This window comes from Hydra viridissima, unplaced genomic scaffold (genome assembly GCF_058129835.1).
Source record: "Hydra viridissima isolate aposymbiotic clone 2 unplaced genomic scaffold, HvirCarnegie_v1 scaffold_6, whole genome shotgun sequence".
Taxonomy (NCBI): Eukaryota; Metazoa; Cnidaria; class Hydrozoa; order Anthoathecata; family Hydridae; genus Hydra; species Hydra viridissima.
In genome coordinates, this window is record NW_028324305.1 from 11,803,381 (window position 1) to 11,829,526 (window position 26,146).

At 27.9% G+C, this 26,146-nt stretch overlaps 2 protein-coding genes across 11 annotated transcripts; one reads left to right on the forward strand and one right to left on the reverse strand.

The window, feature by feature from the left end:
- Positions 1-1,176: 1,176 nt before the first annotated feature.
- On the reverse strand, positions 1,177-22,138 carry LOC145189774 (FYVE and coiled-coil domain-containing protein 1-like). Of its 10 annotated transcripts, none has more exons than XR_016453717.1 (20): positions 21,669-22,138; positions 21,359-21,416; positions 20,796-20,915; positions 18,350-18,450; positions 18,141-18,247; positions 17,757-17,900; positions 17,185-17,242; positions 16,172-17,086; positions 7,742-7,909; positions 7,513-7,607; positions 7,254-7,380; positions 7,041-7,172; positions 3,655-3,841; positions 3,307-3,445; positions 3,054-3,127; positions 2,539-2,677; positions 2,082-2,354; positions 1,878-1,937; positions 1,634-1,743; positions 1,177-1,542 (listed from the first exon to the last, which is right to left on the reverse strand). XR_016453717.1 is itself a non-coding variant. In XM_090091618.1 (20 exons), exons 2-20 carry the CDS (start codon positions 21,411-21,413, stop codon positions 1,476-1,478), a joined length of 3,093 nt encoding a protein of 1,030 aa, XP_089947744.1. In that variant the 5' UTR covers positions 21,414-21,416; positions 21,669-22,138; the 3' UTR covers positions 1,177-1,475. The 10 variants fall into 10 exon arrangements, 8 of the variants coding, with proteins under 8 accessions (XP_089947744.1, XP_089947743.1, XP_089947745.1 ...); XM_090091618.1 differs by having other exon boundaries at positions 3,624-3,841; positions 20,805-20,915; XM_090091617.1 differs by having other exon boundaries at positions 3,624-3,841.
- A 1,962-nt stretch (positions 22,139-24,100) lies between these two features.
- LOC149887052 (uncharacterized) lies at positions 24,101-26,041 on the forward strand. The gene is made up of 2 exons (XM_090091633.1): positions 24,101-24,436; positions 24,681-26,041. Exons 1-2 carry the CDS (start codon positions 24,238-24,240, stop codon positions 25,973-25,975), a joined length of 1,494 nt encoding a protein of 497 aa, XP_089947759.1. The 5' UTR covers positions 24,101-24,237; the 3' UTR covers positions 25,976-26,041.
- Positions 26,042-26,146: the final 105 nt, after the last annotated feature.

Genomic DNA, 26,146 nt, shown 5'->3' on the forward strand with positions numbered 1-26,146 from the left:
AATCTAGGCCTGGATTTCGTCTACTAATTTTGAGTCTAAATTTCGAGCACAAATCAGCTCTCGTACCGTGTTGTAAACAATCTATTGCACTCTTAGCAATATATTAAGTTATACAAGCATGTTAAATGTTTAACAACCTTTGTAAATGTAATTGTTTATTTCAATGTAAAATCACCAATTTAAATGATATGAGGACTATAAACTGGAATATCAAGATACAACATCCAACATTAGCATGATGTAATTTTTCAAAAACCTCAAAAAAGTGCGTTTTCATCAACCAAATCTCATAGTGACATTTATCACACTATTTATCTCTGTGTCCAGGTTATTGGGGAAAAAGTTTTGATGAAACGCAGGAAGTCAAATTTGTGATCGCGTAAAAACATCATGCAGAAGATTTGTGGTTTCCTAAAAAAATTCTTATAAAAAAAGTTCTTGAAAATCCACTTAATAAATGACGTCTATTTATTCAGAGGCTTTCTCGAATTCTTCATTTTTCAACATTCCTCATTACTAACAGGTGGAGAGTGAGAAAAAAATGTTGTAGTAGCTTACTTGTTCTCTCTATATCATCATTACAAAAATTTCCTTCTTTTTGACTAGTCACGTAAATATTTGAGCATGAAGTACAGATAATTGATTTTTACACGACCGTGGCAACACGTTTTGGTATATAAACGAATCTCTAACAATTAATAAGATCAAAATATTACTATAAAAAACAGAAAATATTTGTATATTACTTACAAGAAACCACCGAAACTCAACAAAAATATAGTTTTCCTTTAAAACGCCTGATTCAGGCTAGAACAGTGTTTCCAAAACGTAAGAAATCATAGAAATCATCACACGCACCATCTCTAACTGAGCCAGACATTAAAGACCTTGTGTGCAAGAAGCTCATAAGTCGAATTTAATTGTGTTAAATTTAAATTAAAAAAAGTTTTTTTAAACATGGAATATATTTTTTCTAACTTACAAGTACCAAGGAGTAATAACATTTATATTTTTCTAAAAAAAGTTATGAAGGGAATTAAACAAAATGTTTTAGGAACCACTGGACTAGAAAACAAAATTAATATTTGAAACCAATGTTTTTAATATTATCTAGAACAGGTTGTTCATTAAAAACCTTGATAATTTTATACCTCAAAAAAATAAAAAAAAAATCTGTTTCATGTTTTTTGAGTTATTGATTTTTTAAACAAAATTTTCAACGCTCCGTAAACACAATAATAGTTTTACGAATTACTTTATACTAATGCTGATAAAAAAAAAAGCAGCAAAATCATAAATTGCTATCCACTAAAACGTAAATACTTGTAAAAAGAAAAAAAAACCCTCCTGACTACAGATGTGCTAAAAAGAGATTTAAAATTTTTCTTCTTATCCTATGTTAAGTTATAGTTACTTGCAACTTTAAAAAAATTTACAAAATTCGATGCATAGAAAATCGTAGATCACGAATCAAATTATCGTTTTGAATCAGCGATTAACGGACACAAGTGAACTGAACATTTTACTTTTTTAGGTGTCAGTCTAAAAAAAGTAAACAAAATATCTATGAAGTTGAAAATATGGGATAAAACCAATGCAGCAAAAGAAAAAATTATATTAAGAATAAAAATACCTAGAATAGGAATTGCTGAAAATCATTACGTAAATTCCTGGCTTGTCAATCCGCATTCTACCGTGAATCGCCTGTTTATGTGAAATATAGCGAGACAAAGGTATAACTGTCTAAAAAAAAAAAAAAAAAAATTATTAAAAATAAAAAACAAGAAAAAAGAAAGACAAATATCATAATAAAAATGATACATGATAAATAACTTAAAACTGATAACAATCAGTTTTTTACAATGACAAAATACCACCTCAATTTGATTATCCAAGGCATCTTCATTTTCTTTATAAGCAATTCCAAAACCTATATCCTATAAAACGACGATAAAATGAATTAGAGTTCCTTCATAAAGAAAAAAATTAAGAATATCTAATATTATAAATATTATAAATATTATGAATCTAATATTTATAAAATATTCAAAGAAAAAAAGATTTTCTGAGAAGAACTTTACTTTAGGAGATGACTCAAATACCCAAACCAGTTCAAACTTCATACTTCCAACAACTAATGGGAGTTGGCGTCTGGTTCCAGCTGTAACAAAAAAATCCAGTAAGTCACCCGAACCATCATTATCTTGATGTACAACAGGCACAATCGCATTTTGCTTGATATCGTTTTCGAGAAACGATATGGATTCAGCTTCGCCAACTATTTGGGAACTATTGACATCATTTGAGTCCAACTCTTCAAAGGGACTATCTTCAGGAGAGAACTCGTCGACTTCCTGGAAATGAAATATGAAAATGAAAATAAAGCATGAAGTGAACACGAAGTAAAATTATCAACGGATAATGTAAACAGATTTAAATTTAAAAGTTTTCTTGATTTTAACTTTAACTGATTCTAACTTTGCAAAAAAAAGACGACAATTATTTATGCTGTGGACTTCTTAATAACACTTTTATAACCTTTTCATTATTGGTTAGAGAACTAACAACGGTTGAATTATGAATGCTGCTAGTGTCTGATGCCCCATCAACATCATCCACTCCAGAATATTTATCTTTGAAGAGACAAGCGCAAGTTTGGCAACTTCGAACTTTTTTTCTAAAGTCAAATAAGTAAAAACTCAAAGACACTCTTTAATGTTACGTCTTTTTATGCTACCTTTAGGAACAATCCTTTACAAAACCATCAAATAATAACAATATGTTGCCATCAAATAGTAACAATAGAAACTATATAAGTAGAATAATAACCAAATAAGTCTTTACACAAAGAAATATTATTTTTCTAGCTTTAACTGATACACTGTCTATGTGAAATGATAGGTTAAGAATTTTTTTTAAAAGAAGGGAAATGCACTGAGTGAAATACATCTAGAATGAAGAATTATCATTATCAGTAACTTAAAATAATACATACTTCTATTCTTCTTTGTGTGACTAAAATAAACATCACTACTTTGTATTGTGAATTGTACCTGCTGTATTGCGTTTGGATCCATCTATTAGAGCACATGTTGCAGAATATACCTCCACACAACCGACAATGATGCTAACAAAATATTCTCAAATGTTTCAAAAGAAGGTAACAAAAGACACAGTTTAGACATACTTATCACACTTTAAAGAATTATAAAAATCATTATGCTGTTATACATTTAAAAAAACGAACATATTTTATTAACTTATAAAAACTATAAAATCTTAAGTTCAAAAATCAAATTTAACAACCTTTCTAACAGCTAAAGAAAATATTTTCAAACAGTGCATGCACTTTTCTGCATCTTTATCATCCATCCAATGATTCTCTATCCGGGAGCGTAATGTGAATTCTAAAACATTTTTTTGTTCCCACAGTTCTTTCTTATCTCTAGTTTGATAAAAAAAAAATAGACACTAAAAACATAAGTTACTAAAACATTAGAATAAAAGCTTGACACCTTAGTAAAAAAAAAAAAAGAATTGCTATTGCTTTTGTGTCAGCATATATTAACTTAAACTTTAGAGCAAAGTATTTACTCTCTGAAAAAAAAAAAATTTAACTTTACTTTGCAAAACTTATGAGTTGCTCTTTCATACCATTAGTGTCACATTGTATTTGTTTTATTAGCTCCTCATATTTACTATCACTGATTGTTTTTTCTAACTGTAAGCATTCCAGTTCTTTCTGAGTTTTCTCAAACATCTGTTGAATTTCTTGTTTTTCCTTAAAGCATTTTTCAACCTCTGATTTAAGTACATCAAACTCTTTCTTCATCTCCAGGCTCTTTAAAAAAAATTTCCTTGATAAAATAGAAATCATTTTTTAAAAGGAGCTGTAGACAAACTATTTTTAAACATGAATTCAAGCATGTTTAAATAACATTTAACAGGCAGGTAAATTTACATCAGATTGTCCAAATATTTTGGAAAATTAAACTGAATTTCTTCGTAATTTAATACATTGGTTTACTTTATTAGAAGGAATGACTCAATTAAATTATGACCTTTTATTAGGTACCATATAGAGATAACTCCATCATCTGCTTTGAATTACTGTACAACCATTTGATTTGTTTAACAAAAATTACTGTACAATCATTTGATTTGTTTAACAAAAATGCTAAATTATCGTTTAAATCATTAGATATGAAACAGTATAATATATACTCAATAAAGCCCTTTTCATCTTTGTTAAATAAAATTATAGAATGATAAGAAGATCCTAAAGACATGATGTTATAAGTTTAACAAAGTTTAAAATATTATCTGTCAATTTGAATAGCTTCTCAAAATAGCTATTTGCCACTTTTTATGATAAATTCAAAACCTTTTTTATAATCAACAAAAAAGCTCCAAAAGTAATAAATAATCAATAAAGACAATTAACAATACATAAAGACGATTTACATAAAGACAATTTATTAGAAATAGGTGTAACTAAGTAAGACTTTGTCGGTGGTTTTTTGCAGCTTTTTTAAACTCGCTGGAAACCATAATTTAGCAGATTTGAAGATTTTTTAAAACATGCAACATCATAATAAAGCAAACTATTTTAAATCAAAAAGAAAAAATAATTTAGAAGAGGATATATTGAGCTCATGGATCCTGAAATCTATCTATATACTTTCATTTCCTTTTTAGTTGTTTTGTGTGATTCTCAAATTTTGTGTCATAAAAACATTTTTAAATATATGATTTCATAAATATGTAACTATTATCTCTAGTAACTTTCTTATACATAAAATCAAAATGATGAAAACAGGTTGTTTTTTTTTCAGAAATAGGGTCAAAGGTATCAATGTCTTAAGGTCAAATTACTTGATACTTTGATCAAACGCTATAAGTAGTATTTTCTTAAAAAAAAAATCAATAATTACAAAGAAAGCTGAAGACTTTGGTTCAATTGGCGACTTGTTGTGGAATGACCCAGGCTTTAGATCAAGATATAAATTTTTTTAGATTATATTATAAAACAAAATCATTAGGAAATGTGATGGAAAAAGATTCTTTATAAAAAAACATGTTATTTCTTTTTGCTTCATGCAGACTTGCCTGCAACTGAAGTGATTGGTATTTCTGAACAAAAACTTCATTTTACAAATTGAAAAAACATCACAGTAATAAGAAAATACAAATGCCCTCTCAAATGAACAAAAAAGTTGATAAAAAATTACTAAAAAGTCTAAAAAGCATGCTGAAAAGAATTCTACTATGTCCATCAGAAAGACAGCAAAACTGTTCAACGTTAATGAGAGGACAGTCAGAAGAACTCTAAAAATACTTGGAAAAGTCAGTATGGCCCGACCTACATGCCAACTTTTGACTGAAAGTCTAAAAACTTTGATTGGAGTAATCAAAGATTCTGAATCAGCTGAAAAGCCATGCTTTGCAAACAGTCAAAACTTTCTCAGATGAAAAACTTTTTAGTGTTGATTGTGTGATCAATAGGTGAAATGACAGATTTATAGTGTAGAAGGGTGACAGAATACCACGTGCGTGTCACACCAAGCACCCTTAGCTCACCTCCAGTCCATGCTAGGAATCATTGCTCATAATGGAAATGTCCACCAATCTACATCCAAGAAAGAAAAAGTTACCTCTGATATAACAGCTTATTAAAACATTATGTGGTGCAGGGCCGGATTTAGGGGTGGGCATTGTGGGCATTTGCCCAGGGGCCTCCACAATAAGGGGCCTCCACATAAAATTGTCATGGAATTTTTATGCATATTTTTTGTGGTTCGTGGAGTTATAGTACGTATCAATGACGATAAAGTAATGTAATTATAGTAAAGTAACAGCACCTAAAATTATATACCAACCATACAAATTTTTTTGGCACATACCATGATAAACTATATAACAAAAGTAGTATATTTATCTAAATAAAATATTATATGAGACCAAAAAGTTTAGTTTTCTAACTTTGATGAATATGATATTCTCAGAGAGATTGACTTTACCCAATTGATTCAAGGCTTTGCAAAGATGAAGTCTCGTAAAGTGCCGGGCTTGTAATTATAATTTCAATTCATCTGTTTCCCTTCTCCAGATATCTTCGACTTTGCGTGCTAATTGTGTTTAACTATTTGCTTGTTTATTAGTGATATATAAATATTTCATAAATCTGTTGTGCATGTACAGTTCCTAATATAATCACATTATTATGAATAAGAATGCTACCTTTTTGTGTTTTTAAGGTAGAGTGTTTTATTTAACTATATGGCTCAACTATGTTAATTAAAGATGCTTAAGAAATGCACATCACTGTTATTAAAAATATATAGAGTTATCTTTTTTGTGTTTTTAAGGTAGAGTGCGCCTCCACAAAATATATGCCCAGGGCCTCCACATATCTAAATACGGCCCTGATGTGGTGCCATGGCCGAAAAAGAAATCTCCTGAAGGTAATTATATCTTTCAACAGGACAATGCACGTTGTAATGGATCCAGAAAAACTCAACAAGATCTTCAAGACAATATGACTAGTTTCTGGCCCAAACACTTTTGTCACCATTCAGCTCTGACCTGAACCTCCTTGACTACAGTGTGTGGAGCATATTTGAGAATAAGGTTTACAAAAAGGTCCATTCAAGTGTCAAGTCACTAAAGTCATCTATTACCAGTGCTTGGAAGTCAATATCAAAGGACTATGTAACCAGCACCTGCCAGTCCTTTCATCTTAGGCTTGAGGCAGTGATCAAAAAAAAAGGAGACCCATTGAATATTAAGGTGGGAAATGCATTTATCTTCAACTTTTCTTTTATTAATTTTCCATGAATGTTTTTTTAGTGCTTTAAAAATTAAATTTGAAAAATGTTCTAAGAAGTTTGTGAACCACTACCACACGCTGTATTTTATAACTTGTATGATGAATAAAAAAATCTGTCATCCATCTATTTTACTCTTCAGCATTTTTGTGCTCTACAAAGAAGTAATTTTAATCAAAATCAAACACTTTTTAAATAAAAATACATTTTTACCTCAACTAATTTGTTCCTATTATCTTCTTGTAAAGAAGCAATTTCTTTCAAGTATAAACTGTTTATATCTTTGATATTTTCAGAAGAAGAGTTGACCAACCACTGGTAGTCTGCTTTGCTATTTTCTAATTCCTTAAAAAAATTTTAAACATTTGTAAGAAAATTTTAAGGAAGACTTTAATACAAACACTAAAGAACTTATTGCTAACTAACCTTTAAGGTATTTTTATGTTTTATTTCAGTTGTGCTGAGGTGAAACTGCAGTCCCTTAATTTCTTCAGAAAGTAACTTTACTTCATTTTTCAAAGCTTGTTTTTTGCACTCATATTGTGATTTTAAACTAAAACGCCATGATTTAAACTTTCATGATTACATTTAAATGATTGTAATTTAAAGTAAAATATGATTTCAAATAGAAGTAATTTATTTAAAGAAAAAAAAAAGTATGAAAAAATAAAACGAAATCAAAAACCTTTTAAAATCAGTTTCCTTTTTTAATTTCTCTGCTTCAAGTGAAGAGTTTTTTTCTAGAGCAATTTCATTTTCTTCCTGCAATATGATCATTTTCTAAAAAAACATTTATTCAAACAAAATAAATGATTTTTTATGTATAATAAACAATAATATTCACAAATGAACTAAAGTAGCAATATTAAAAATAGGTATAAAAAGTAAAACATTTGTTCATGAAAATGTAATACCTCTTTTAAGCCCTCAATTTCCAATTGAAATGTTGAACATTCTTTTTGCAAGGCATTAAAATTTTTCATAAGTGCTTCTAATTCATAATTAAGACCAAAAGCAACTTCTTCAGCATGAGTTTGTTGCATTCTTGTAGCAGCTAATTCATCTTGAACATCTTTTATAATCTATTAATAGCAAAAACTTATTTAAAGAATTAAGTTCTTCTTATGCCAATATCTCAGTTTAATATTTATGCATAAAAAATATGATGCTCTTTTATGTTATTTATATGCATAAAAAATATGTATGGTTTAAGTTTAACATATTTGCATAAAATATGTTTAATACTGTGCAAAAGAATACAACTTTTACTAAAATTATATTTACAGACTTACAGAATTTTTTACAGTGAAAATATTTTAGTAAATTATGTTAATAATACAAAATCAAATTATAAACAATAAATTGAATTTTAATTTTAATTTAGTATGAATTTTAATAAAATTTTTGTGTTCTTATTTAAGAGTACTAAATTACACACCGTAAGTTTAAAAATTTGTATATTTAATGAGTATAGATGATGCATTTTTTTCAATTGCATAATTTCTGAGATTATTATATCTGTAGAACACTGTGAAGCCTCAATTTAACGTAAACAATAGTTTATAGAATATATTTGATTAGTTTCTTTTTTTGATTGCATGACAAGTCAATTTTTTATTTGTTGAATATTTTAACTTTTTATTGAAAAAAAAAAAAAAAAATCAAGACAAATAAATCTAAGTGAAATGTTGTAAGTGAAGTGCTGAGAATTTTATTAAACAGAAATAGAATTTTTTTTAGAAATAGAAATCTTTGTGCTGTTATAAAAAAGCAGCACAAAATTAGCTGAAGACCTTGAAAGGACAACAGGTACTGGAAAACATCCTTCAACAGACAGAAGATCTTTGACAAAATCTTGGTTATGAGGTTGTTTTACAGTAAGAAAACCACTTTTGCAGGGAAAAGTAAAGACAAATTTTAAAGGACATTGCTGTGCCTTCAGAACTTAGCTTAATTGTAGATAAGTTTTTTTTTACAGCAAAATTGTTAAAATTTTAGAAACTTTAAAGGAGGAAGGAAATACTCTACTTTATTTAAAAAAAGACTTTGATACAATCTACTTTTTTAGATGTTTTTCTTGGTTGTCCACATAGTGGTGCTAATATGTGCCATATTTGAATTTGTATATGTCAAGCCATATTTGAATTTGCGTATGTCAAGCCATGTTCGTGCCCTAATGAGCTTCTATGACCTATATACAAACCTTTAATGCGCTATTTTTCCTGAATGTATCTCTGAACATCTTATTTGGAAACTTTTCTATGTCACGGTATATATATTTAAAATTTGATGCAAAAAAATTAAACAACATAAATTTTGTCAGAAAATTTTGATATTTAAAGCATTCTGTGTAAAGTTATAGGTAAGAATAATAAATTTTAGGCACCATTCATGAAGGTTACAAATCCAAAAATTAACCTTTTCTTTTCAGGCCATAATTTAAGCTGTAGGTAATTATTTTACAACACAAATTTTATTAACAGATTATTAGTTTGTATAACAGATTTACTGTAAGGGTCTTCAGGGCAAGACAAACATATTTTTAAATATTAATTACATTATATAAAAATATTATATATAAATATTTATATAAAAATATTTTTAAATATTTTTAAAAATTTTTCTTTTTGGGTGCAAATAAATATCAGCATTTTTGATTAAAATGGTATGTTTTTTTTTTCCCTCCTATAAAAAAGTACAAATATAAACTTACAATTTAAATTGGCAAAAATTTGTTCATTACACGGTGCAGCGTTGCTTTTACAACTTTTTCAAAAGTTAAATACAAACATTGTTATTTAAATTCATACTAAAGTTTACAAGTGTATATATATTTAAAATCAGTTTAGAATTACTCATTTTATGTATGTTTAATATGTGTACCAAATAAAAGAATATGCTCTTAAAGTTATTACAACAATTTTACTAATTACAGAAATTCTTAATTTTAAAATTTATTTATTTATTTATTTTTTTGAGTTTTAGGTTTAAACTTAAGTTTGAACTAATTAAAACCTTAATAAACACTCAAAAATAGAAACGTATTCACCATACACAGTTAAACGTGAAAAAGATATCAACAAAATAAAAAAAAGGTAAATTTACTGGTAATAAATGCTTAAAACCTAACAATATTTTCTGTGGAAGAAATGATTATAAACAACATTTGGTACCTGCATTCAAAGGTTGAAATTGATTAAAAACAGCTGAACTTTTGCCTGTGTACCAATGCTCCCTCCCTTCTCTCTCCTAGTAATAACTTACAATAAAAATGTAAAAAAGAAAAAGTGACTCATTTGTTTTTGCAAAAAAATTGTAAGCTGATACCTAATAAAAAGAAGATATTATTTATCATTATAACGGCTAAATCAGCAATTGAAAAAAAAAATACTTGTATTTAGAAACTTAGCTTCGAACAGGCATGGATATTCTTACCTGCAATCTAAACTGCCTAAAAACACCAAAAAGATTAATTTAGCTGCGTAGCCATTTTGTAAAAATTTTGAAAGATGTGTAGAACCAGACTGTAACTGTGTTCCAAATGTTCCAATATAACCAAATGTTCTGCAGAAAGTGATGAATAATACTCTAACTGAAGTTGGTGTTGATCTTAGAAATATACATTGCAGTAAATCAACAGTCTTTAGAATGATGAAATTGGCAAATGAAAATATTTCAACTATAGCAAAAGATGATATAAAAAGTGCAATAGAAACTTCTCCTTATCCACATGTTATAGATCTTGATGGAAAAACTCTTTATGAATAAATGCAGGGAAAAAGTTCAAGATTGACAGTTTTGGTAGTTCTTGTAAAAGCTGGCAGTGAACATCAAGGGTGAGACACATCAAAGAGCCGTCAGCATGATGCAGCAATAAGTTCATTTTTATAGCAATGAAGATGAGAAAAAGAACAAAAATCTATCTGTGTACTAAGTTCGTTCTGCTTTCAGGATCTCTGGGAAAAGCCAGTTTAACAAAGAAAAGATTATCAGTCTTTACTTAGCAAAGAAACAGAACACACTAAAAAAAAACATGATTAATCAGATAAAAACTAGAAGGAAGCTGAACAAACTTTGTGCACAGATAAAATTTTGTTAAATATTCAAAATAAATTCCTTTTTTGATTTAATAAGTAAAATTGCTGTGATAACTTAAGAACATATTTTTTCATTCTATTTTTAATATTATAAATATTAAACATAAATAAAATGAATAACTCTAAACTGATTTTAAATATATATACACTTGTAAACTTTAGTATGAATCTAAATAAAAATGTGTTGTTTTTAACTTTTGAAAAGGTTGTAAAAGCAACAATGCACCATGTAATAAACAATTTTTAAATTGTAATAAACAATTTTTAAATTTAAATTGTAAGTTATACTTTTTTATAGGAGGAAAAAAAAACATACCATTTTAATCAAAACTGCTGATAATTATTTGCACCCTAGAAGAAAAGTTTTTTAAAAATATTTATGTTTGCCCTGCCCTCAAGACCCTTAAAGTAGGCATTTGGTCATTTTGAGGTCCTTTTTTTCCAAATATGTGCTTTAAGGACAAGGAAATAGTGATTCAATTTTTCAGGAGTGAGTTTAAACATTTGTTTCAAATCTAGGAGATCTGGTTTTTTTGATTCAAAAACTTTTTTCTGAACACTTCTAATTTACACTGCCCAGCAAAAGTTTACGGTCATTTGAAATTTTGATAGTTTCTTACTTGTAATAATTGATATAAAATTTTAAAATTGTTTGTAAGTCATAATATAATTCAATTAAAATGTACTAAGTTGCTTTTGAAATTAGTAATGCAAAATACATTTTCTTCATTTTTGTATTATAAACATGGTCAAACATATTTGATCAGTAATATAGTAAATTGAACATAAATTAGTTGAATACAATAAATACATTACATTGAATACATATACTGAATACAATACAAATATATTGAATTTTTTTGCAAGTAATATAATAAATTGAATTAATAAATTAGTTTAGTATTTTTTATAGATGAATTATTTTTTAATTTCCAATTTATAAAATCACATCTTGATTATTTTTAGATATTAAAAAGTTAGATTATATTATAAAGTGTCAAAGAAATCTAATTTATCACTAGAAACATGTTCTTCAATTGTCACTTAGACAAATGATGGTCATTCTACTAGATATATTCAAAATTCTTAAAACAGTGAGTGATAGTATTTGTCAGTTTAAATGTACTGGTACAAATAAAGATGGGAAAAGAAGTGGAGTCAATTATACTTTTATGTAAACAAAATAGACAATTAACAGCCCAAGAAATAACATTAAAGCTGCTCATAATAAAATTATTTTAGGACTGTACAACATTGCTTGAAAACGATTGTTTTGAATGGTAGAGTAACTATTCGAAGATCTCTTTTAAGAGCAATAAATTGAAAAAAGGCTTTGATGGGCTTTAGCACATAAAAATGGACAAAAAAAGACTGGCAAAATGTATTGTGGATGAACGAATCCAAATTTGTTGTTTTTGGAACAAAGCAACGGAACTATGTGCGACGAATAGCTACTGAAATATTCCATCCACAGTGTATACAGCCTACTGTCAAACATGTTGGAGGTTTAGTAATGGTTTGGGGCTGTTTTGCTTCTAATCAGGTTGGTAATCTCATAAAAGTAAATGGAAGATTCCAGAAGAATGGATATCATTAGATATTATGTAGAAATCAAGTAAAAAGTAACAAGTAGAAAGTGTCTAATCGGATGTGGGTTTACTATACAACAGGGTAATGACCCAAAACACACATCCAAATACTGTACAAACTATTAGTAAAAATAAGCTATCAGAGAACTCAAAATATGACATCACTGCCACAATCATTAGACCTCAACCTAATTGAGTTGCTATGGGATCAACTTGATTATGAGGTAAGAAAAAAAAATATCCTACATGACAATATAAATTTTTGTTCGTATTAAGCTGCATAAACTTGATTATTTTTATCATAGGTTTAAAAAATGTTGATTAACTTTTAATTGTTTAAAAGTTAATCAACATTTATTGTTATGAAATTCAGTTAATTGTAATTAGTTTAAATTAAATTGTTTTATCATATTTTTCATTTTTGCCAAGTGACTGGAAACTTTTGCTGGGCAGTGTATACATACATACATACATACATACATACATACATACATACATACATACATACATACATACATACATACATACATACATACATACATACATACATAGATACATACATAGATACATACATAGATACATACATAGATACATACATACATACATGCATACATACATACATACATACATACATACATACATACATACATACATACATACATACATACATACATACATACATACATACATACATACATACATACATACATACATACATACATACATTAGACCAATTCAAAATTAAATATATAAAAAAATTTTTTAATTTTAATTGGGCTACCCTCTAATTTAATCTGGTTTGTGGTCAGGAAAATAAGTTCAAAATTGCAAGCTTAAATAATGTTTTAGTGAATGCTCTAGAGATTCAAATTTGTAAAAAAAAAAATGGCGATAAAATAGTAAACTTTCTTATCACATAAGATTGATTGAATATAAATGTTACAATATATTTAAGTGTGTTATACAATGTTTTATCAAAGTATTTACAAGTTGTAATCACTTTCTATTCTGCTTTAAAGTTTTTCTTTAACCAAATGGTCATGAGATTTCTGTGATATTCGACAATCTGAAATATTAACTGCCATTCAGCTTCATCAAATGTTAACACATTATTGAAGTCTGTTGCCAACTTAACAGCATGCTCAGCACAGTCATTGGTGACTCTCATGGTTGCTATTTTTTGCTTGGCAGTGTGTAGGCAGAAAACCCATGCAGCTGGATTAAAAGTAAGAAGAATTGGATCAATCTTAAGTGCAGTGATCTTTGAGTGAAATTGCACAACTAATTTTGAATCAACTCTTCTGAGATTAGTTTTCATTGGTGTTATCTTTAGAGCAGCAATCATAGCCTCTTTCTCACTTTTTGGGACAAAGTCAGAAAATAATGCAAGTCCAATCAAATCTTTACTCAAATACCACAAATGTCCTCTCATTTTCTTAATTGCAATGTCTGCTATCTGTTTGTCAATGGTACTTTAAGACTAAAGAGTCTGGAGTAGATAAAGGTCATTGTATGAAGCATCAGAACTGTTTGGAGCTTTAAGCCAGACTTTCACATAAATGGTAATAATGAAAAGACAGATATGAAGAAGACCCTGTATTTCATATGCTGCATGTTTGAATTGTCTACGGAACAAATAGATTTTAAGACAGTATATTCCTTTTGCCATCCACCTGGTACGATGATAGTCACCTGGAGGACTGACTTGAATTATACAATCATTTTTCCCAGTGTGATTAGTGTCAATTGGTTGAGCTCCAGGTAATCCTTTTGTGGTTGAATGTTTTTGGTGAGTTGATTCCTAAGGAACTCTAACATATTTTTCTTCATCTGGTTTAGAAAGACTGGAACATCTTTCCATTTTTTCAACACTTTAACAACTGAGCTTCCCATAAGCTCATCAGTACTCAAGAAAAGTTTAGGAATTACTAATAGTTTTTCAACATTTAAACCTGATGTAATAATTGGCATCCTGTCAGCCAGGTTTCCATGTGTCTGGTAGAATTTTACTGTCAAAAGGGACAATTAGGGGTGTATTTGGTACAAAAACTTCTTGAATGTTTTGGGTTATTAATTTTCTAATTGTTTTATGAGCTCTGTATATTGAGCTTGCAGATAATGTCATATCTTTAATGTCAATGCCAACAGCTTTAAGGACTGGCACAACAATGTGGATATTCCTTTTTCTCTTGTAAAAAATTTACATCTTGTTGAATTTTTATAAGTCTGTCACAATCTGCATGGGCCACATCAAACAGCTTATTAAACTTGTTCAGCAAATCAGTTTTCAATTTTTATTGTCTTTCAGTTCTGCAAGACTTCTTTTTCCCAATTTTAACATAAGAGTTATACAATACTTTTAGTTCCTTTTTGTGTTGTTGGAACATTGGCAATAAACCAAATTTGTAAAACCTCATCAATAGTATTGGGACAGCTTTATGAAAGATCCATTTTGTTTATCTTTAAGTTATAAAAGAGGCATTGTAGAAAAAAATCAACTGTGAGCAAACAGCTTGAACAACTTAGTTTATCTAGAACTTGTAATTGATGACCAATTAGCCATGCATTAGTGTCACAACTTGTTTTAATAAATTTCTTTTTTGACATTTTGACTTTGATTCAGTAATTGCTAAATTTTATTATTTCACAAAAAATGCAAATTATATATAACATACATATTCGCATAAAAATATAAACATTCAGTCAGTACTAAGCAAAGTCATTGAAACTTAGATGATTTTTCTTTGTTTGCCCAATGAATACCTAAATCCAATTAAAGCCAACACAATTGTAAATAAAAGTAAAATGAACACTATGCAGAAAGCTAATAAGTTATTTTATCAAATTTAGTAGATTAGTTCACAAAAGTAGAAAAGTAAAGTTAATTGAGCTGTTACTAAATATTGGAATAAGGTTATAAAATTTTCAGGAGTTACTTTTTCATCAAATAACATTTAAACACTTAGCTAATTAACTTTTCAAAAAAAATTTTTTTTGAATTGGTCTAATATATATATATATATATATATATATATATATATATATATATATATATATATATATATATATATACACACATATATATATATAAATGTAATCATATTATAGGAACAATTGTTCAAAATTTCATTCATTTTTAGTGAAAAGTCAAAAAGTTTCATACATACACACCAAAATATATACATACATACATACATACATACATACATACATACATACATACATACATACATACATACATACATACATACATACATACATACATACTTTTGGTGCCAGTTTTTCACTTCCTTAATTTTCTTCTAATTGCTTCACTTACTTTAATGGTTTGATTAAAATTCTTTTACAAATATAATAAATTAGTCCATTATTTAAAAAAAAAAAATTTTGTTAAAATATTTTTATCTCTATTATGTTATTAATAAAAAAAGATTTATATGGCTGAATCAAAATTAAAATAAATTTTGGCTTATTACCATCATTATTATCTAAATTTATGTTTATAAGTATAAAACTGATGATTTAAGAAATACCCTACCCCATATTCATCCTTTGATCCCAAAAGAAATTCTCTTGCCCAATCTCAACCAGATATTTCTTTTGTAAACTTAAAATAAAATTATCAAAGGTAGAGTTAATAAAAAAAGTCCTTAAATACCTTTATAGCAGCCTCTTTTGCATGCTGGAAATTGAATACGCAATTAAGTTGATATTGGAGCTTATTTTCTCCTAACAAAATTCTTAAATCATCTATGAATGCTTGCCATGTAGTATTTAAATGATTCTCAGCATCTTTTTTATGCTCTTTAATCAAAGACTCAAACTCACTCTTTTTTTGAATTTCTTCTTTAAGTTTTTTTTCCAACTCTTGAATAGTGACTTTTAAATCATTTTCTCTCTTTTCATTTAAACTGATAATATTTCTTTCTTGAAACTCAATTTGCAATTTAATTTCTCTTTTCAATTCTTCAATGGTACTTTCCCCAGTTTTTGTAATTATTTTACCAAAAATAGACAACTCCTTCTCTTGCATTATTACAGTTTCATTTTTTTTACTTAATTCATAAGTGAGATTATTTATATCCAGTTTCAGTGTCTTGTTCAACTCTTCCATATGATCCAGCTTTGTCATAAGATCATTGGTGGTGGCAATAGATTTGCTTAATCTTTCTTCATAAACTTTACACTTCTCCCTTGAAATTTCATTCTCTGCTTTTAAATCAGCCAACTCTGATTGGTTTAACTTATATCTATTGCTTGACAAACTGGTGCTAGTTTTTTGCATACTTTTATAATGATCATGCAGCTGCTTTATTTTAAGATCATTTTCTGCTTGTAAAGTTACTTTTAGTTGCTCTGCATTATTTAGATCCTCATTTAACTTTTTGTATCTTGTTTTTAGCTTTACTAACTCAGCATGTATGGTCATAAGCAAGTTAATCGAAAATTCTAAGGGCTGACTTTGAACTTGTGAAGTATTGTTTGTTAGCTGATACTCGCTATCCCAGTCCCTTAACAGAGCATCTAACTTTTCAACATGATTCTGCAAGTTTAATGACAGGTCTGTAACTATCTAAAATTAAAATAAGTATTTGTTATATTTTGAAATTTAGTTGATAGCTTCAGGAATTTATGACAAATATGCATGAGTACTTTTAATAATATTGGTACCTCTTCATTTGCACAGAACGATTGAGAACTTGATCTTTTTTTTTCATAAAACGCTTTTCTAGAAAATAAAAATGAAGTTTTCTAGGGAATAAAAGAGAAAATTTCTAGAGAGTAAAAGTGAAGTTTTGAGACACTTTAGAATTACCAATAGTTCCTATATATACTTTTATTAGGGAGATTAAATTAAAAATACAAAAAAAAAAACATCATAAAATAGTTTTGATAATTCTTATTTTTTAAACCTATTTTCTGAGATTAGATATTGGTCCTACAGAAGCACAAGTAGAATTATCAAGCCTTACTGGGAGCAATCAAATCATAAAATGCCTGTTTCACTTTGTTTAGTAACAATTACAAGGAAAGGAGTGTTGCATAGTTAAAAGCCAAGTTGCTTGTGCAGAAAATCAGACATTAAATAAACATTTATTAAAAATAATAAGATTTCAAATGAATAGGTATTTAATAATATTTATAAATAATATTAAATACTAATTCATTTGAAATAATACAAATATAATCTTTATAATAGGTTCTATATACTTTATTTATTCTTGTATTAAAAATACCAATACCTGGAAAATGAAGGCCAACTTCTATCCAAATCATAACCTTTATAGGGTAGGTTAAAAGTTACAGAGTTCAAATCATAAAGAGAATTAATTAATGTACCAAAAAGAGGTTTATCTTGGAAAACTGAGTCAGCTTCAAAATAATCCCTAGAACAAAGAACTTTCAATAAAAAAACTAAAAATCCAAATGCAATATAACTTTTTGGTGTTACTTAAAAGGAATTAAAAATTCTACAAATAGCCTAATATAAAGACTTAACATTACACCATAGTCATCATTAGGGTACCTTAACTTAGTTACAGTCTTGAAATTATATGTAGAATGCTTATTTATCTGAGAATCAATATAACAATTTATAACCAAAACTGAAATTGGATCTCTTTTACCTTACTACTTTATCATTAAGTGTGCAACGTTGAAGTGTATCTGCTAAGCATCTTTCCATTAACGCTTGTCTTAAAAAGGCTCGGCCTTTACCTTGGTAAGTTTTAAACTAAATTTGAAATGAAAAAAATATCTTAAAAAACAGGATACTGCTGTGACAGATTAAAAACCAAATTAAATTGATAACAAAATATATGTAAAAAAAGCTTACATCTGAAATAGAGGCAATAAAGCGAACAATTTCTTCTTTAGGTAGACTTTCATTAATAAAGTTCCAATAATCTTTTTTTGCACCAGTAAAACTGTATTTTTCTTTTATATATATATATATATATATAAAAAAAAAAAAAAAAACTCAATCAATTTAGTGTAAAAATCTACTAAAAAAAAAGAATTATCTGTTGGCAAAAGTTTTTTACAAGCCTTTTGGTTGAAACTTTCGAAATTAAAATTATTATTTTAATTGTAAAAACTCACTTGGTAATTGCAATCATTGTTAAAAATGCTTATTTTTACTAGCACTGTAAAAGCAATAGCCATGTTAATTTGCAATGTCATAATCTGACATAGCAAATTACTGAAGTTCTAATTCTAAAATCTCAGCTTTAGTTATGATTAATCAGAGACAACTGAAAAATCAAATAGAAAATATCGTAACTATTGACTGATATTTAAAATATCAGCTTATGGTAAAAATTATATATTTTTTGCATGTGGTGACTCTTGTTAGAATCTGTTAGAATCCTTTGCTAGAAAATTATTTTAAAATTATTGCTCCCAAAACACTTGTAAACTTTGTCTCTTAAGAACAAAAAATTATACTGGTTTTGTTCCATTATATGTGATTTCTTACTGTAGCTATAATCATTTCAAAGAAAAAATAGGAGCATTAGATTGTTAATTCTTTTCTTCCTAACCATCATAAAAAAGTAACATATTCGACATCCTTTTAACCATAAAAGACATGATTTTTTTTCTGCATCATAGGAAAAGAATTTCTTTTAAGCTAATATTTCACTTAAAAATTCATAACCAAATTACCAAACCTTCAACAAGAATTTAGAAAAGCTCATTTCATCTAATACAGCTAGAAATATTTTTACTTTGAATAAACATTAGTGTTTATGCAGCTTTGATGGTCAGAGATAGATTCACAAGAATAGGGAGAAAATTTCATTGCCATGGAAAACTTTAGGCAAATAATTTTCAATGATGAAAAAAATTTTAAAGTAATAAGAAAAGTAAAGTTAAAAGATTTCAATTTTTGCTGAACCAAGGTCGTAAGGTGGCAGTAGAAGTGTTGGTATTTGGGGCTGAAAAAGTAAGTTTTATAGACTGATCACAAACTTCTACATGTATATATATTTATTAAATATGGTCTGCATAAAACTTACAGTTATTTGTTGAAATTAAAATAATTTTCAAATGTGTTACAGCTATGTTCATCTCTTACATTTAAAGTTTTTTATTAAAATAATTAGAGAATACTAAACCAACATACTAGAATAAGGGATAGTATGTTTACATTAGGAATTCTTGTGGGCTAAGCTTTTTTTTAAAAAAAATATGCTACTAGAAGAAAGACTCAAAATAAAATTTTGTTTTTGGATTTTTCATGGTTTGCTGGGCAAAAAAAAAGTCAAAGTAGCCATTTTCACTAAAAAATATTTAAAATATTTCATCTTTTCCTTTTTGTTTTATAAACACAAGTTTACTTTACCTAATATGCAATACTGCATGATTTTCTATTTTTATGTACAAAATCATACTCACTAAGAGTTTAAAAAAGTTGTAACAAAGTATAAAGTTAAGTTAGTGTAATTTGCTACATGTGGCAAATTTGGATTTACCATAGACACCCAAAATATAATTTAGTCAGTCTGACATAGCACAGGCTTTTGGTTACTTTTCTTTGTAATTAACTCAAATTTATTGAGCAGTCAGGAACTAAGTGCATTAAAAAATACTGACTGATGGTGAATTATCCAAAGGTATACAATTTTGTTAAGAAAAGAATTTTTATAAAAGTATAAAAGAGCTTCTATCTAACCTAATTCATATTTTCTCTGTTTTTAAACATCACATAATTATTTAAAAACTTTAGTAAACAAAACATTTTTTCAACCAACTTTTACAAAAACTTAGCAAGGATTTTGGATATGAAATGGGCCAATCATGCATTGTTCATATGATAAATTAGCCATTAGACATTTTTAAAATTAGTGATGGAATCCATATTTTTCTCAAAAAGGAAATGACTTGATTTTCACATTTAAGAATTTATGTCTTTAACAATTTTTATCATAGAATATAAATTTAAAATTGTGGCTACAAAATTTTATTTCTGAATGTTTTAAATCTATGCAAGAAGTGTCTATGCTATCTAGACAGTCTACAAACCAAATTTGAACAATTTGCTCCAGGCATGTTGCAAATATTTCCATTATTAAAGAAATAACAGTTTAACTGCTAAGAAAAATCTGTTTGCTTTTTTCATTCTGCAAAAGATTAACAACAAAAATCGGAACCAAACATTTAAAAAAGGAAAAATATGAGTGACTAGACTATGTATTATTACACATAATCATAGCCTTTAACTTTTAATCAAAGTCATAATAGATTTACTTATGATAAATTTAAAATTCAAAACTCAATACCTTTCATACCAGTTCGAAAAGTAGTTTCAAGTAAATTGCATAATTTTTGAACTTCTACACTGTCATCATTTAGTGGAATCAATTCTTTGAAATATACATTTTGAACACTTGCCACTAATTCTAAGATTTTAAATTATAAGTATTACTTTTTAAATATTTATTTTGATATTACATAAATACATACATAGATACATAGATACATACATAGATACATAGATACATAGATACATAGATACATAGATACATACATACATACATACATACATACATACATACATACATACATACATACATACATACATACATACATACATACATACATAACACTAGAAGTACCTATGTCAAGAAAATGAGTTATTTGAAGACAGGGTTGTTTGTATCATAAACAATAGGCTATTGTTTATTAAAGTGGCTGACTTGGGTACTTATAGCATTAAAAGAATGGTTATTTGGTCCCTTTTAATGCATAACTCATTATGACCAAAATATGACATAAGCACTTTTACCATTAACTTCCACATGTATTGAAATGCTAGAAGATTAATTTATATCATATCTCATACTTTTTACTTCACCCAAAAGCTGCTCTACTTTAGAAATTGATGAAACATGTTGCATTTCCTAAATTAAACAAGTACTGGACAGTAATATGTTTAGAAGTATATTTTAAAAATATGTAACTTTTAAATACAGAAATGGAAATAGAAATATTATTTGAGAAAGGAAAGGAAAAATGGAATTAGAGACATGTATTAAAATTATATTTCAATGAGATATTCGATTCATAAAACCTCGATTGATAGAAGCAGAAGCAAAAGCGATCTCTTAAACAGAATAAAAAAAAGAATACTGGAAACAAGAAATAAAAATTACCTTTAAGTAGAATTACAAATGCAAATGGAATTTTCTAATTAAAAGATGCAGTTAGAATGAGAAATAAGAGTTAATGGTATTTCCATTTCAAAAGAATTCAAAATGCTTTATATTTAAGCCCTTCTTTCCAATTAAATTTTTATTATACTCCTGTAATAATTTTCAATTCCACTCTGTAGACAACTACTCATAGTATTTTTTTATAGAAGTCTATAATTACTTTAAGTTAGTAAATGTATCATCTGTTTGACTGAAGGATCTCTGATTCAACAGCTATACGTTTACTAAAGTCTGAACGGATTTCTTGTAAAAAGTCCTAATGAAAATTTTATGGTCTTTTTTAAAAAAAAAAACAGGTTTGTTCTTATATAGAAATAAAGTTGTATTAAGTAAAATTGATTTAATTGTTGTCACTTAGCGATAAATTTTATTTAAAAAGTTGACCGTTCCGAACTGACGTTACGGAACATTTAAAAGTTGTTTCGATTTAGTGTGCCGTCTTAGAGAATTACAAAACTTGCTAAATAATTCTATTGAAAGTAAAAAAGTATTTAGCTAACTGCGGTTTTTTGTGGTTATATTTGATTTAATCACGAGGAAAAATTAAAATTTATTAGCTTAATTAGTTTCGTACAGAAAATATGTTCACCCTGCTTATTTCTGCGCCTCTGTAATGCTTATTTCTGCGCCTCTGCTCCATACTTTTTTTCTGAGCTTTATGGAAAGTTAATTTCATGCAAGTTTACCAACATTGCCAATAGCCTTGCTCTTCAGGAGGAACCTACCCACCAAGTACACAACGTTGAAACAACGTTGAAATAACGTTGATCAACGTTGATCGTTGATAAACGTTATTTCGAACTGCTTCATACTTTTTTTCTGAACTTTATGGAAAGTTAATTTCATGCAAGTTTACCAACATTGCCAATAGCCTTGCTCTTCAGGAGGAACCTACCCACCAAGTATACAACGTTGAAACAACGTTGAAACAACGTTGAAATAACGTTGATCAACGTTGAAAAAAGTTGTTTCAACATTGTGTGCTAGCTGGGAAGCTAGTCTTGATAATGAAACATTTCTCAAGCATATATTTTTAGGTGCAAATGTCAAAAAATTTATGGCTTGCATCTTCTTTAAAAGTATTCACTTTGCTATCATAATTGCTACAATTGATTTTTCGCAAAAATTTTCTGTATTTAATTATGAGAGATCACCGTTAGTGACGCTCTCAACACTTGATTCTGCAATCTTTTCAGAGATCTCAGTGGTTGTAGGCTTCTTTGTAGACTGCTAGTTTCAACTGATGTTTTAGAAGCAAGCATTGTTTCATTACATCTTTATATATTGGCAAAACAGCTTGTGACATCTCTTCAGGCATGCCAAAGACAGGATAAGTCACCATTGTGCCATGTCTTGATATTTTTCTGGCGTGAAAATCCCGATTCAAGTGCTTAATCCGAGCCTCCTAAGCCTCCTCTGATAGTTGTCTAATAGTTAATAATTTGCAATGAATTTAGTACTAGAAATTAACAGTTTATGAACTGATGCTAGCATATAATACCAAACAAATTTTTCTACTAACAGTTTGGCAGCATGAGTAAAATATTCGTTGAAATTAGTAATCTTGATTTCGTATTTACTTGACAAGGCTTAAAGAACTCAATACCTTTTAAATAAATTTTTGTATAGTCCGCTTATATCAGCAGATATTTAATAATTTTGGAAAAATGCTCTAAACGATGATCAATTCATGATGTTTTGTTTATTTGTATTTTCGTTTGAAATTTAATGACTTCGTTAAACAATTATCAGGTAAAAATAACATTTTTAGGAAATTTAGCCCTCTTTGATGAGCTTAAGACGTTTAATTTTAAACATTTATCGAAATTTATTATACTGATGAAATAAAGCTGAATAAAATGAAATATTAAGTGCTCAAATAGCTGAAGGAATAAAAAAATTAAATTAGATGTCACTAGTTGAAATATTCATATTTTCATCAAATATTAACATATTTTGATGACCTTTATGTCATTCTTTATTTTTAGCAGTTCTTTCAAATAGTATATAAGAGGACATCCTATTTAGCAATAATTAAAAAAAAAACTATGAATAAAACAAACAATTTTCATGAAAAGATCCTATTTTTCGTAAGTTTGACCACCTTTTTGGCTCAAGATATTAAAATTTTGCGGAAACTTTTTTCACTTTCTTTGAACACATATTAAAAGGCAGCTTTTTATTGCTATTACACATTAATAATTTAGTTTATTTTCACATATACAGTGTCTCAAAAAATTATCCGACCAAACAAGTTTTTCCCAAAAAAAAATGTTTACGCTCTAAATTATACTAAAAACAATGAATAGCGATACTTACTTCGTCTGTCATTTTAATTCTATAGACCAATTTCAAATGTTTACAAAATATTCAATCCCGTGGACATGCGCACTAAACTGGCAGGCAAAAAATATAAACATTCTGCAATAAACATTTAGGAAACTTGCATTTTATTATTTTTTGACCTAAAATTACAGCTCTAGATACGTTTGTAAGTTATTTTAAAAAAATGCCTGATAGTTGCTGTGTAGTAGGATGTACAAGTAGAAGAAGTTTTACAAAGTTTTTAAGTTTTTACCGCATTCCAAATGGTCATTCCACAAAAGAATTTAACAGACGACAACTTTGGCTGAATGCTCTTCATAGAGAAAACTGGCCTGATAAGATGATAAAAAATGCTCGTGTATGCAGCAAACACTTTGTTTCAGGTCATTTTTAGCTCCGATTTGTTCATTTTTATTCAACAATTTTTTATATTTATATCTAAGTGTGAGTGCAATGGTAAAATTAACACAAATAGTATTATTAAAAATGTTTGAGGTATACAGTCAACAGTATTTATAGTGATCACTAGCTCAACTTTAGTTTGCATTATACAGCTTTTTGTAATCATGTGTTCTCTCAAAGCTATATCATTGTAACATAATAATGTTCATTTTATATTATTTATAGGTAAACGATCTGATGAACCCAATCATCCAGATTATGTACCTTCAGTTTTTATGTACAAACCCAATAGTTTAGGTCATAAACGATTGCAGCGATATCAAAGATACCAATCAAGAGAAAAGAAACAAAAATCATTTTCAGGAGATAATATTTTAAATGAAAAATCAGCATATGTTAAAACTGAAGAATGCTATACAAAAAATATTGCTATTGAAGAATCTATGTTTTCTGAAAACGAGGAGTTTTCTGGAAATAGCACAGAAGAATCTGTGTTGTTTAAAAGTGTTGGTATCCAATGTGATTTGAGCATGGAAGAGTTATTAAAAGAGGAAAATCAAAAATTAGTCATGGAATTACGTGATAGGAACATGGAAGTTTATATTTTAAGACAAGAAAATGAAGAACTTAAAAAAAGGGATTTGATTTTCAGCATTGAAAAAATAAAAAAAAACAATGCTCATTTAAATTTTTTTACAGGGCTACCAAATATGCCAACATTTGTATGGATTCTTTCTTTATTAACAAGGACAAATGATATAAAGCTTTGTTCATCTCGTTTATCAAAAGAAAACCATTTGTTAGTTATACTTATAAAGTTGCGACTTGGGTTGTTGAATAAAGATATTGCATTTCGTTTTAGTGTCTGTGAAAGTGTAATATCCAGAATTTTGAGAAATTGGTTACCAGTACTAGCCATTTGCTTACAACCCTTAATAAAATGGCCTAGTAAATGTGTAATAAGAAGTAACCTGCCAGAGTGTTTTATGAAGAAGTTTAGAAACTGTGTATGCATAATTGACTGCTATGAGATTTTTATTGAAAGACCATCAAATCTAACAACTCGTGCTCAATCATGGTCAAATTATAAACACCACAATACAGTAAAATACTTAATCGGGATCAGTCCAACAGGTGCAATTACTTTTTTGTCTGGTGGTTGGGGAGGTCGAGTTTCGGACAAGGAGCTAACAAATCAATCTGGCTTTTTCAAATATATAAATTTTGGAGATTGCATTTTAGCAGATAGGGGATTCCTCATTAAAGATGAGCTTGCAGAGAAAGGAGCAAACCTTTACATTCCAGCATTTTTAAAAGGAAAACCACAATTTAGTCCGCAAGAAGTTGAAACTTCAAGGCAACTGTCAAATGTCAGAATACATGTTGAGCGCATTATTGGCAGAGTCAAACAATTTAGAATTTTACAAACCACTGTGCCGATCAGACAAATTGATCTGTTAGATGATATAATGGTTGTAATATCGGCCCTTGTGAATTTAAACAAAGGCATTATAAAGTGATACAATGATATTTTGCAGAATTGTATGAAATCTAAATTAAATAAAAAAACAACCTAATAAACCACATCTTTCTGTCTTTATCAATGTTATTGATAAATCTATTTACATTTTGCGTAAGAATATTTACATAAACTGTATTTATATACAGCTAAGGGTAGTTTTATTTTATCT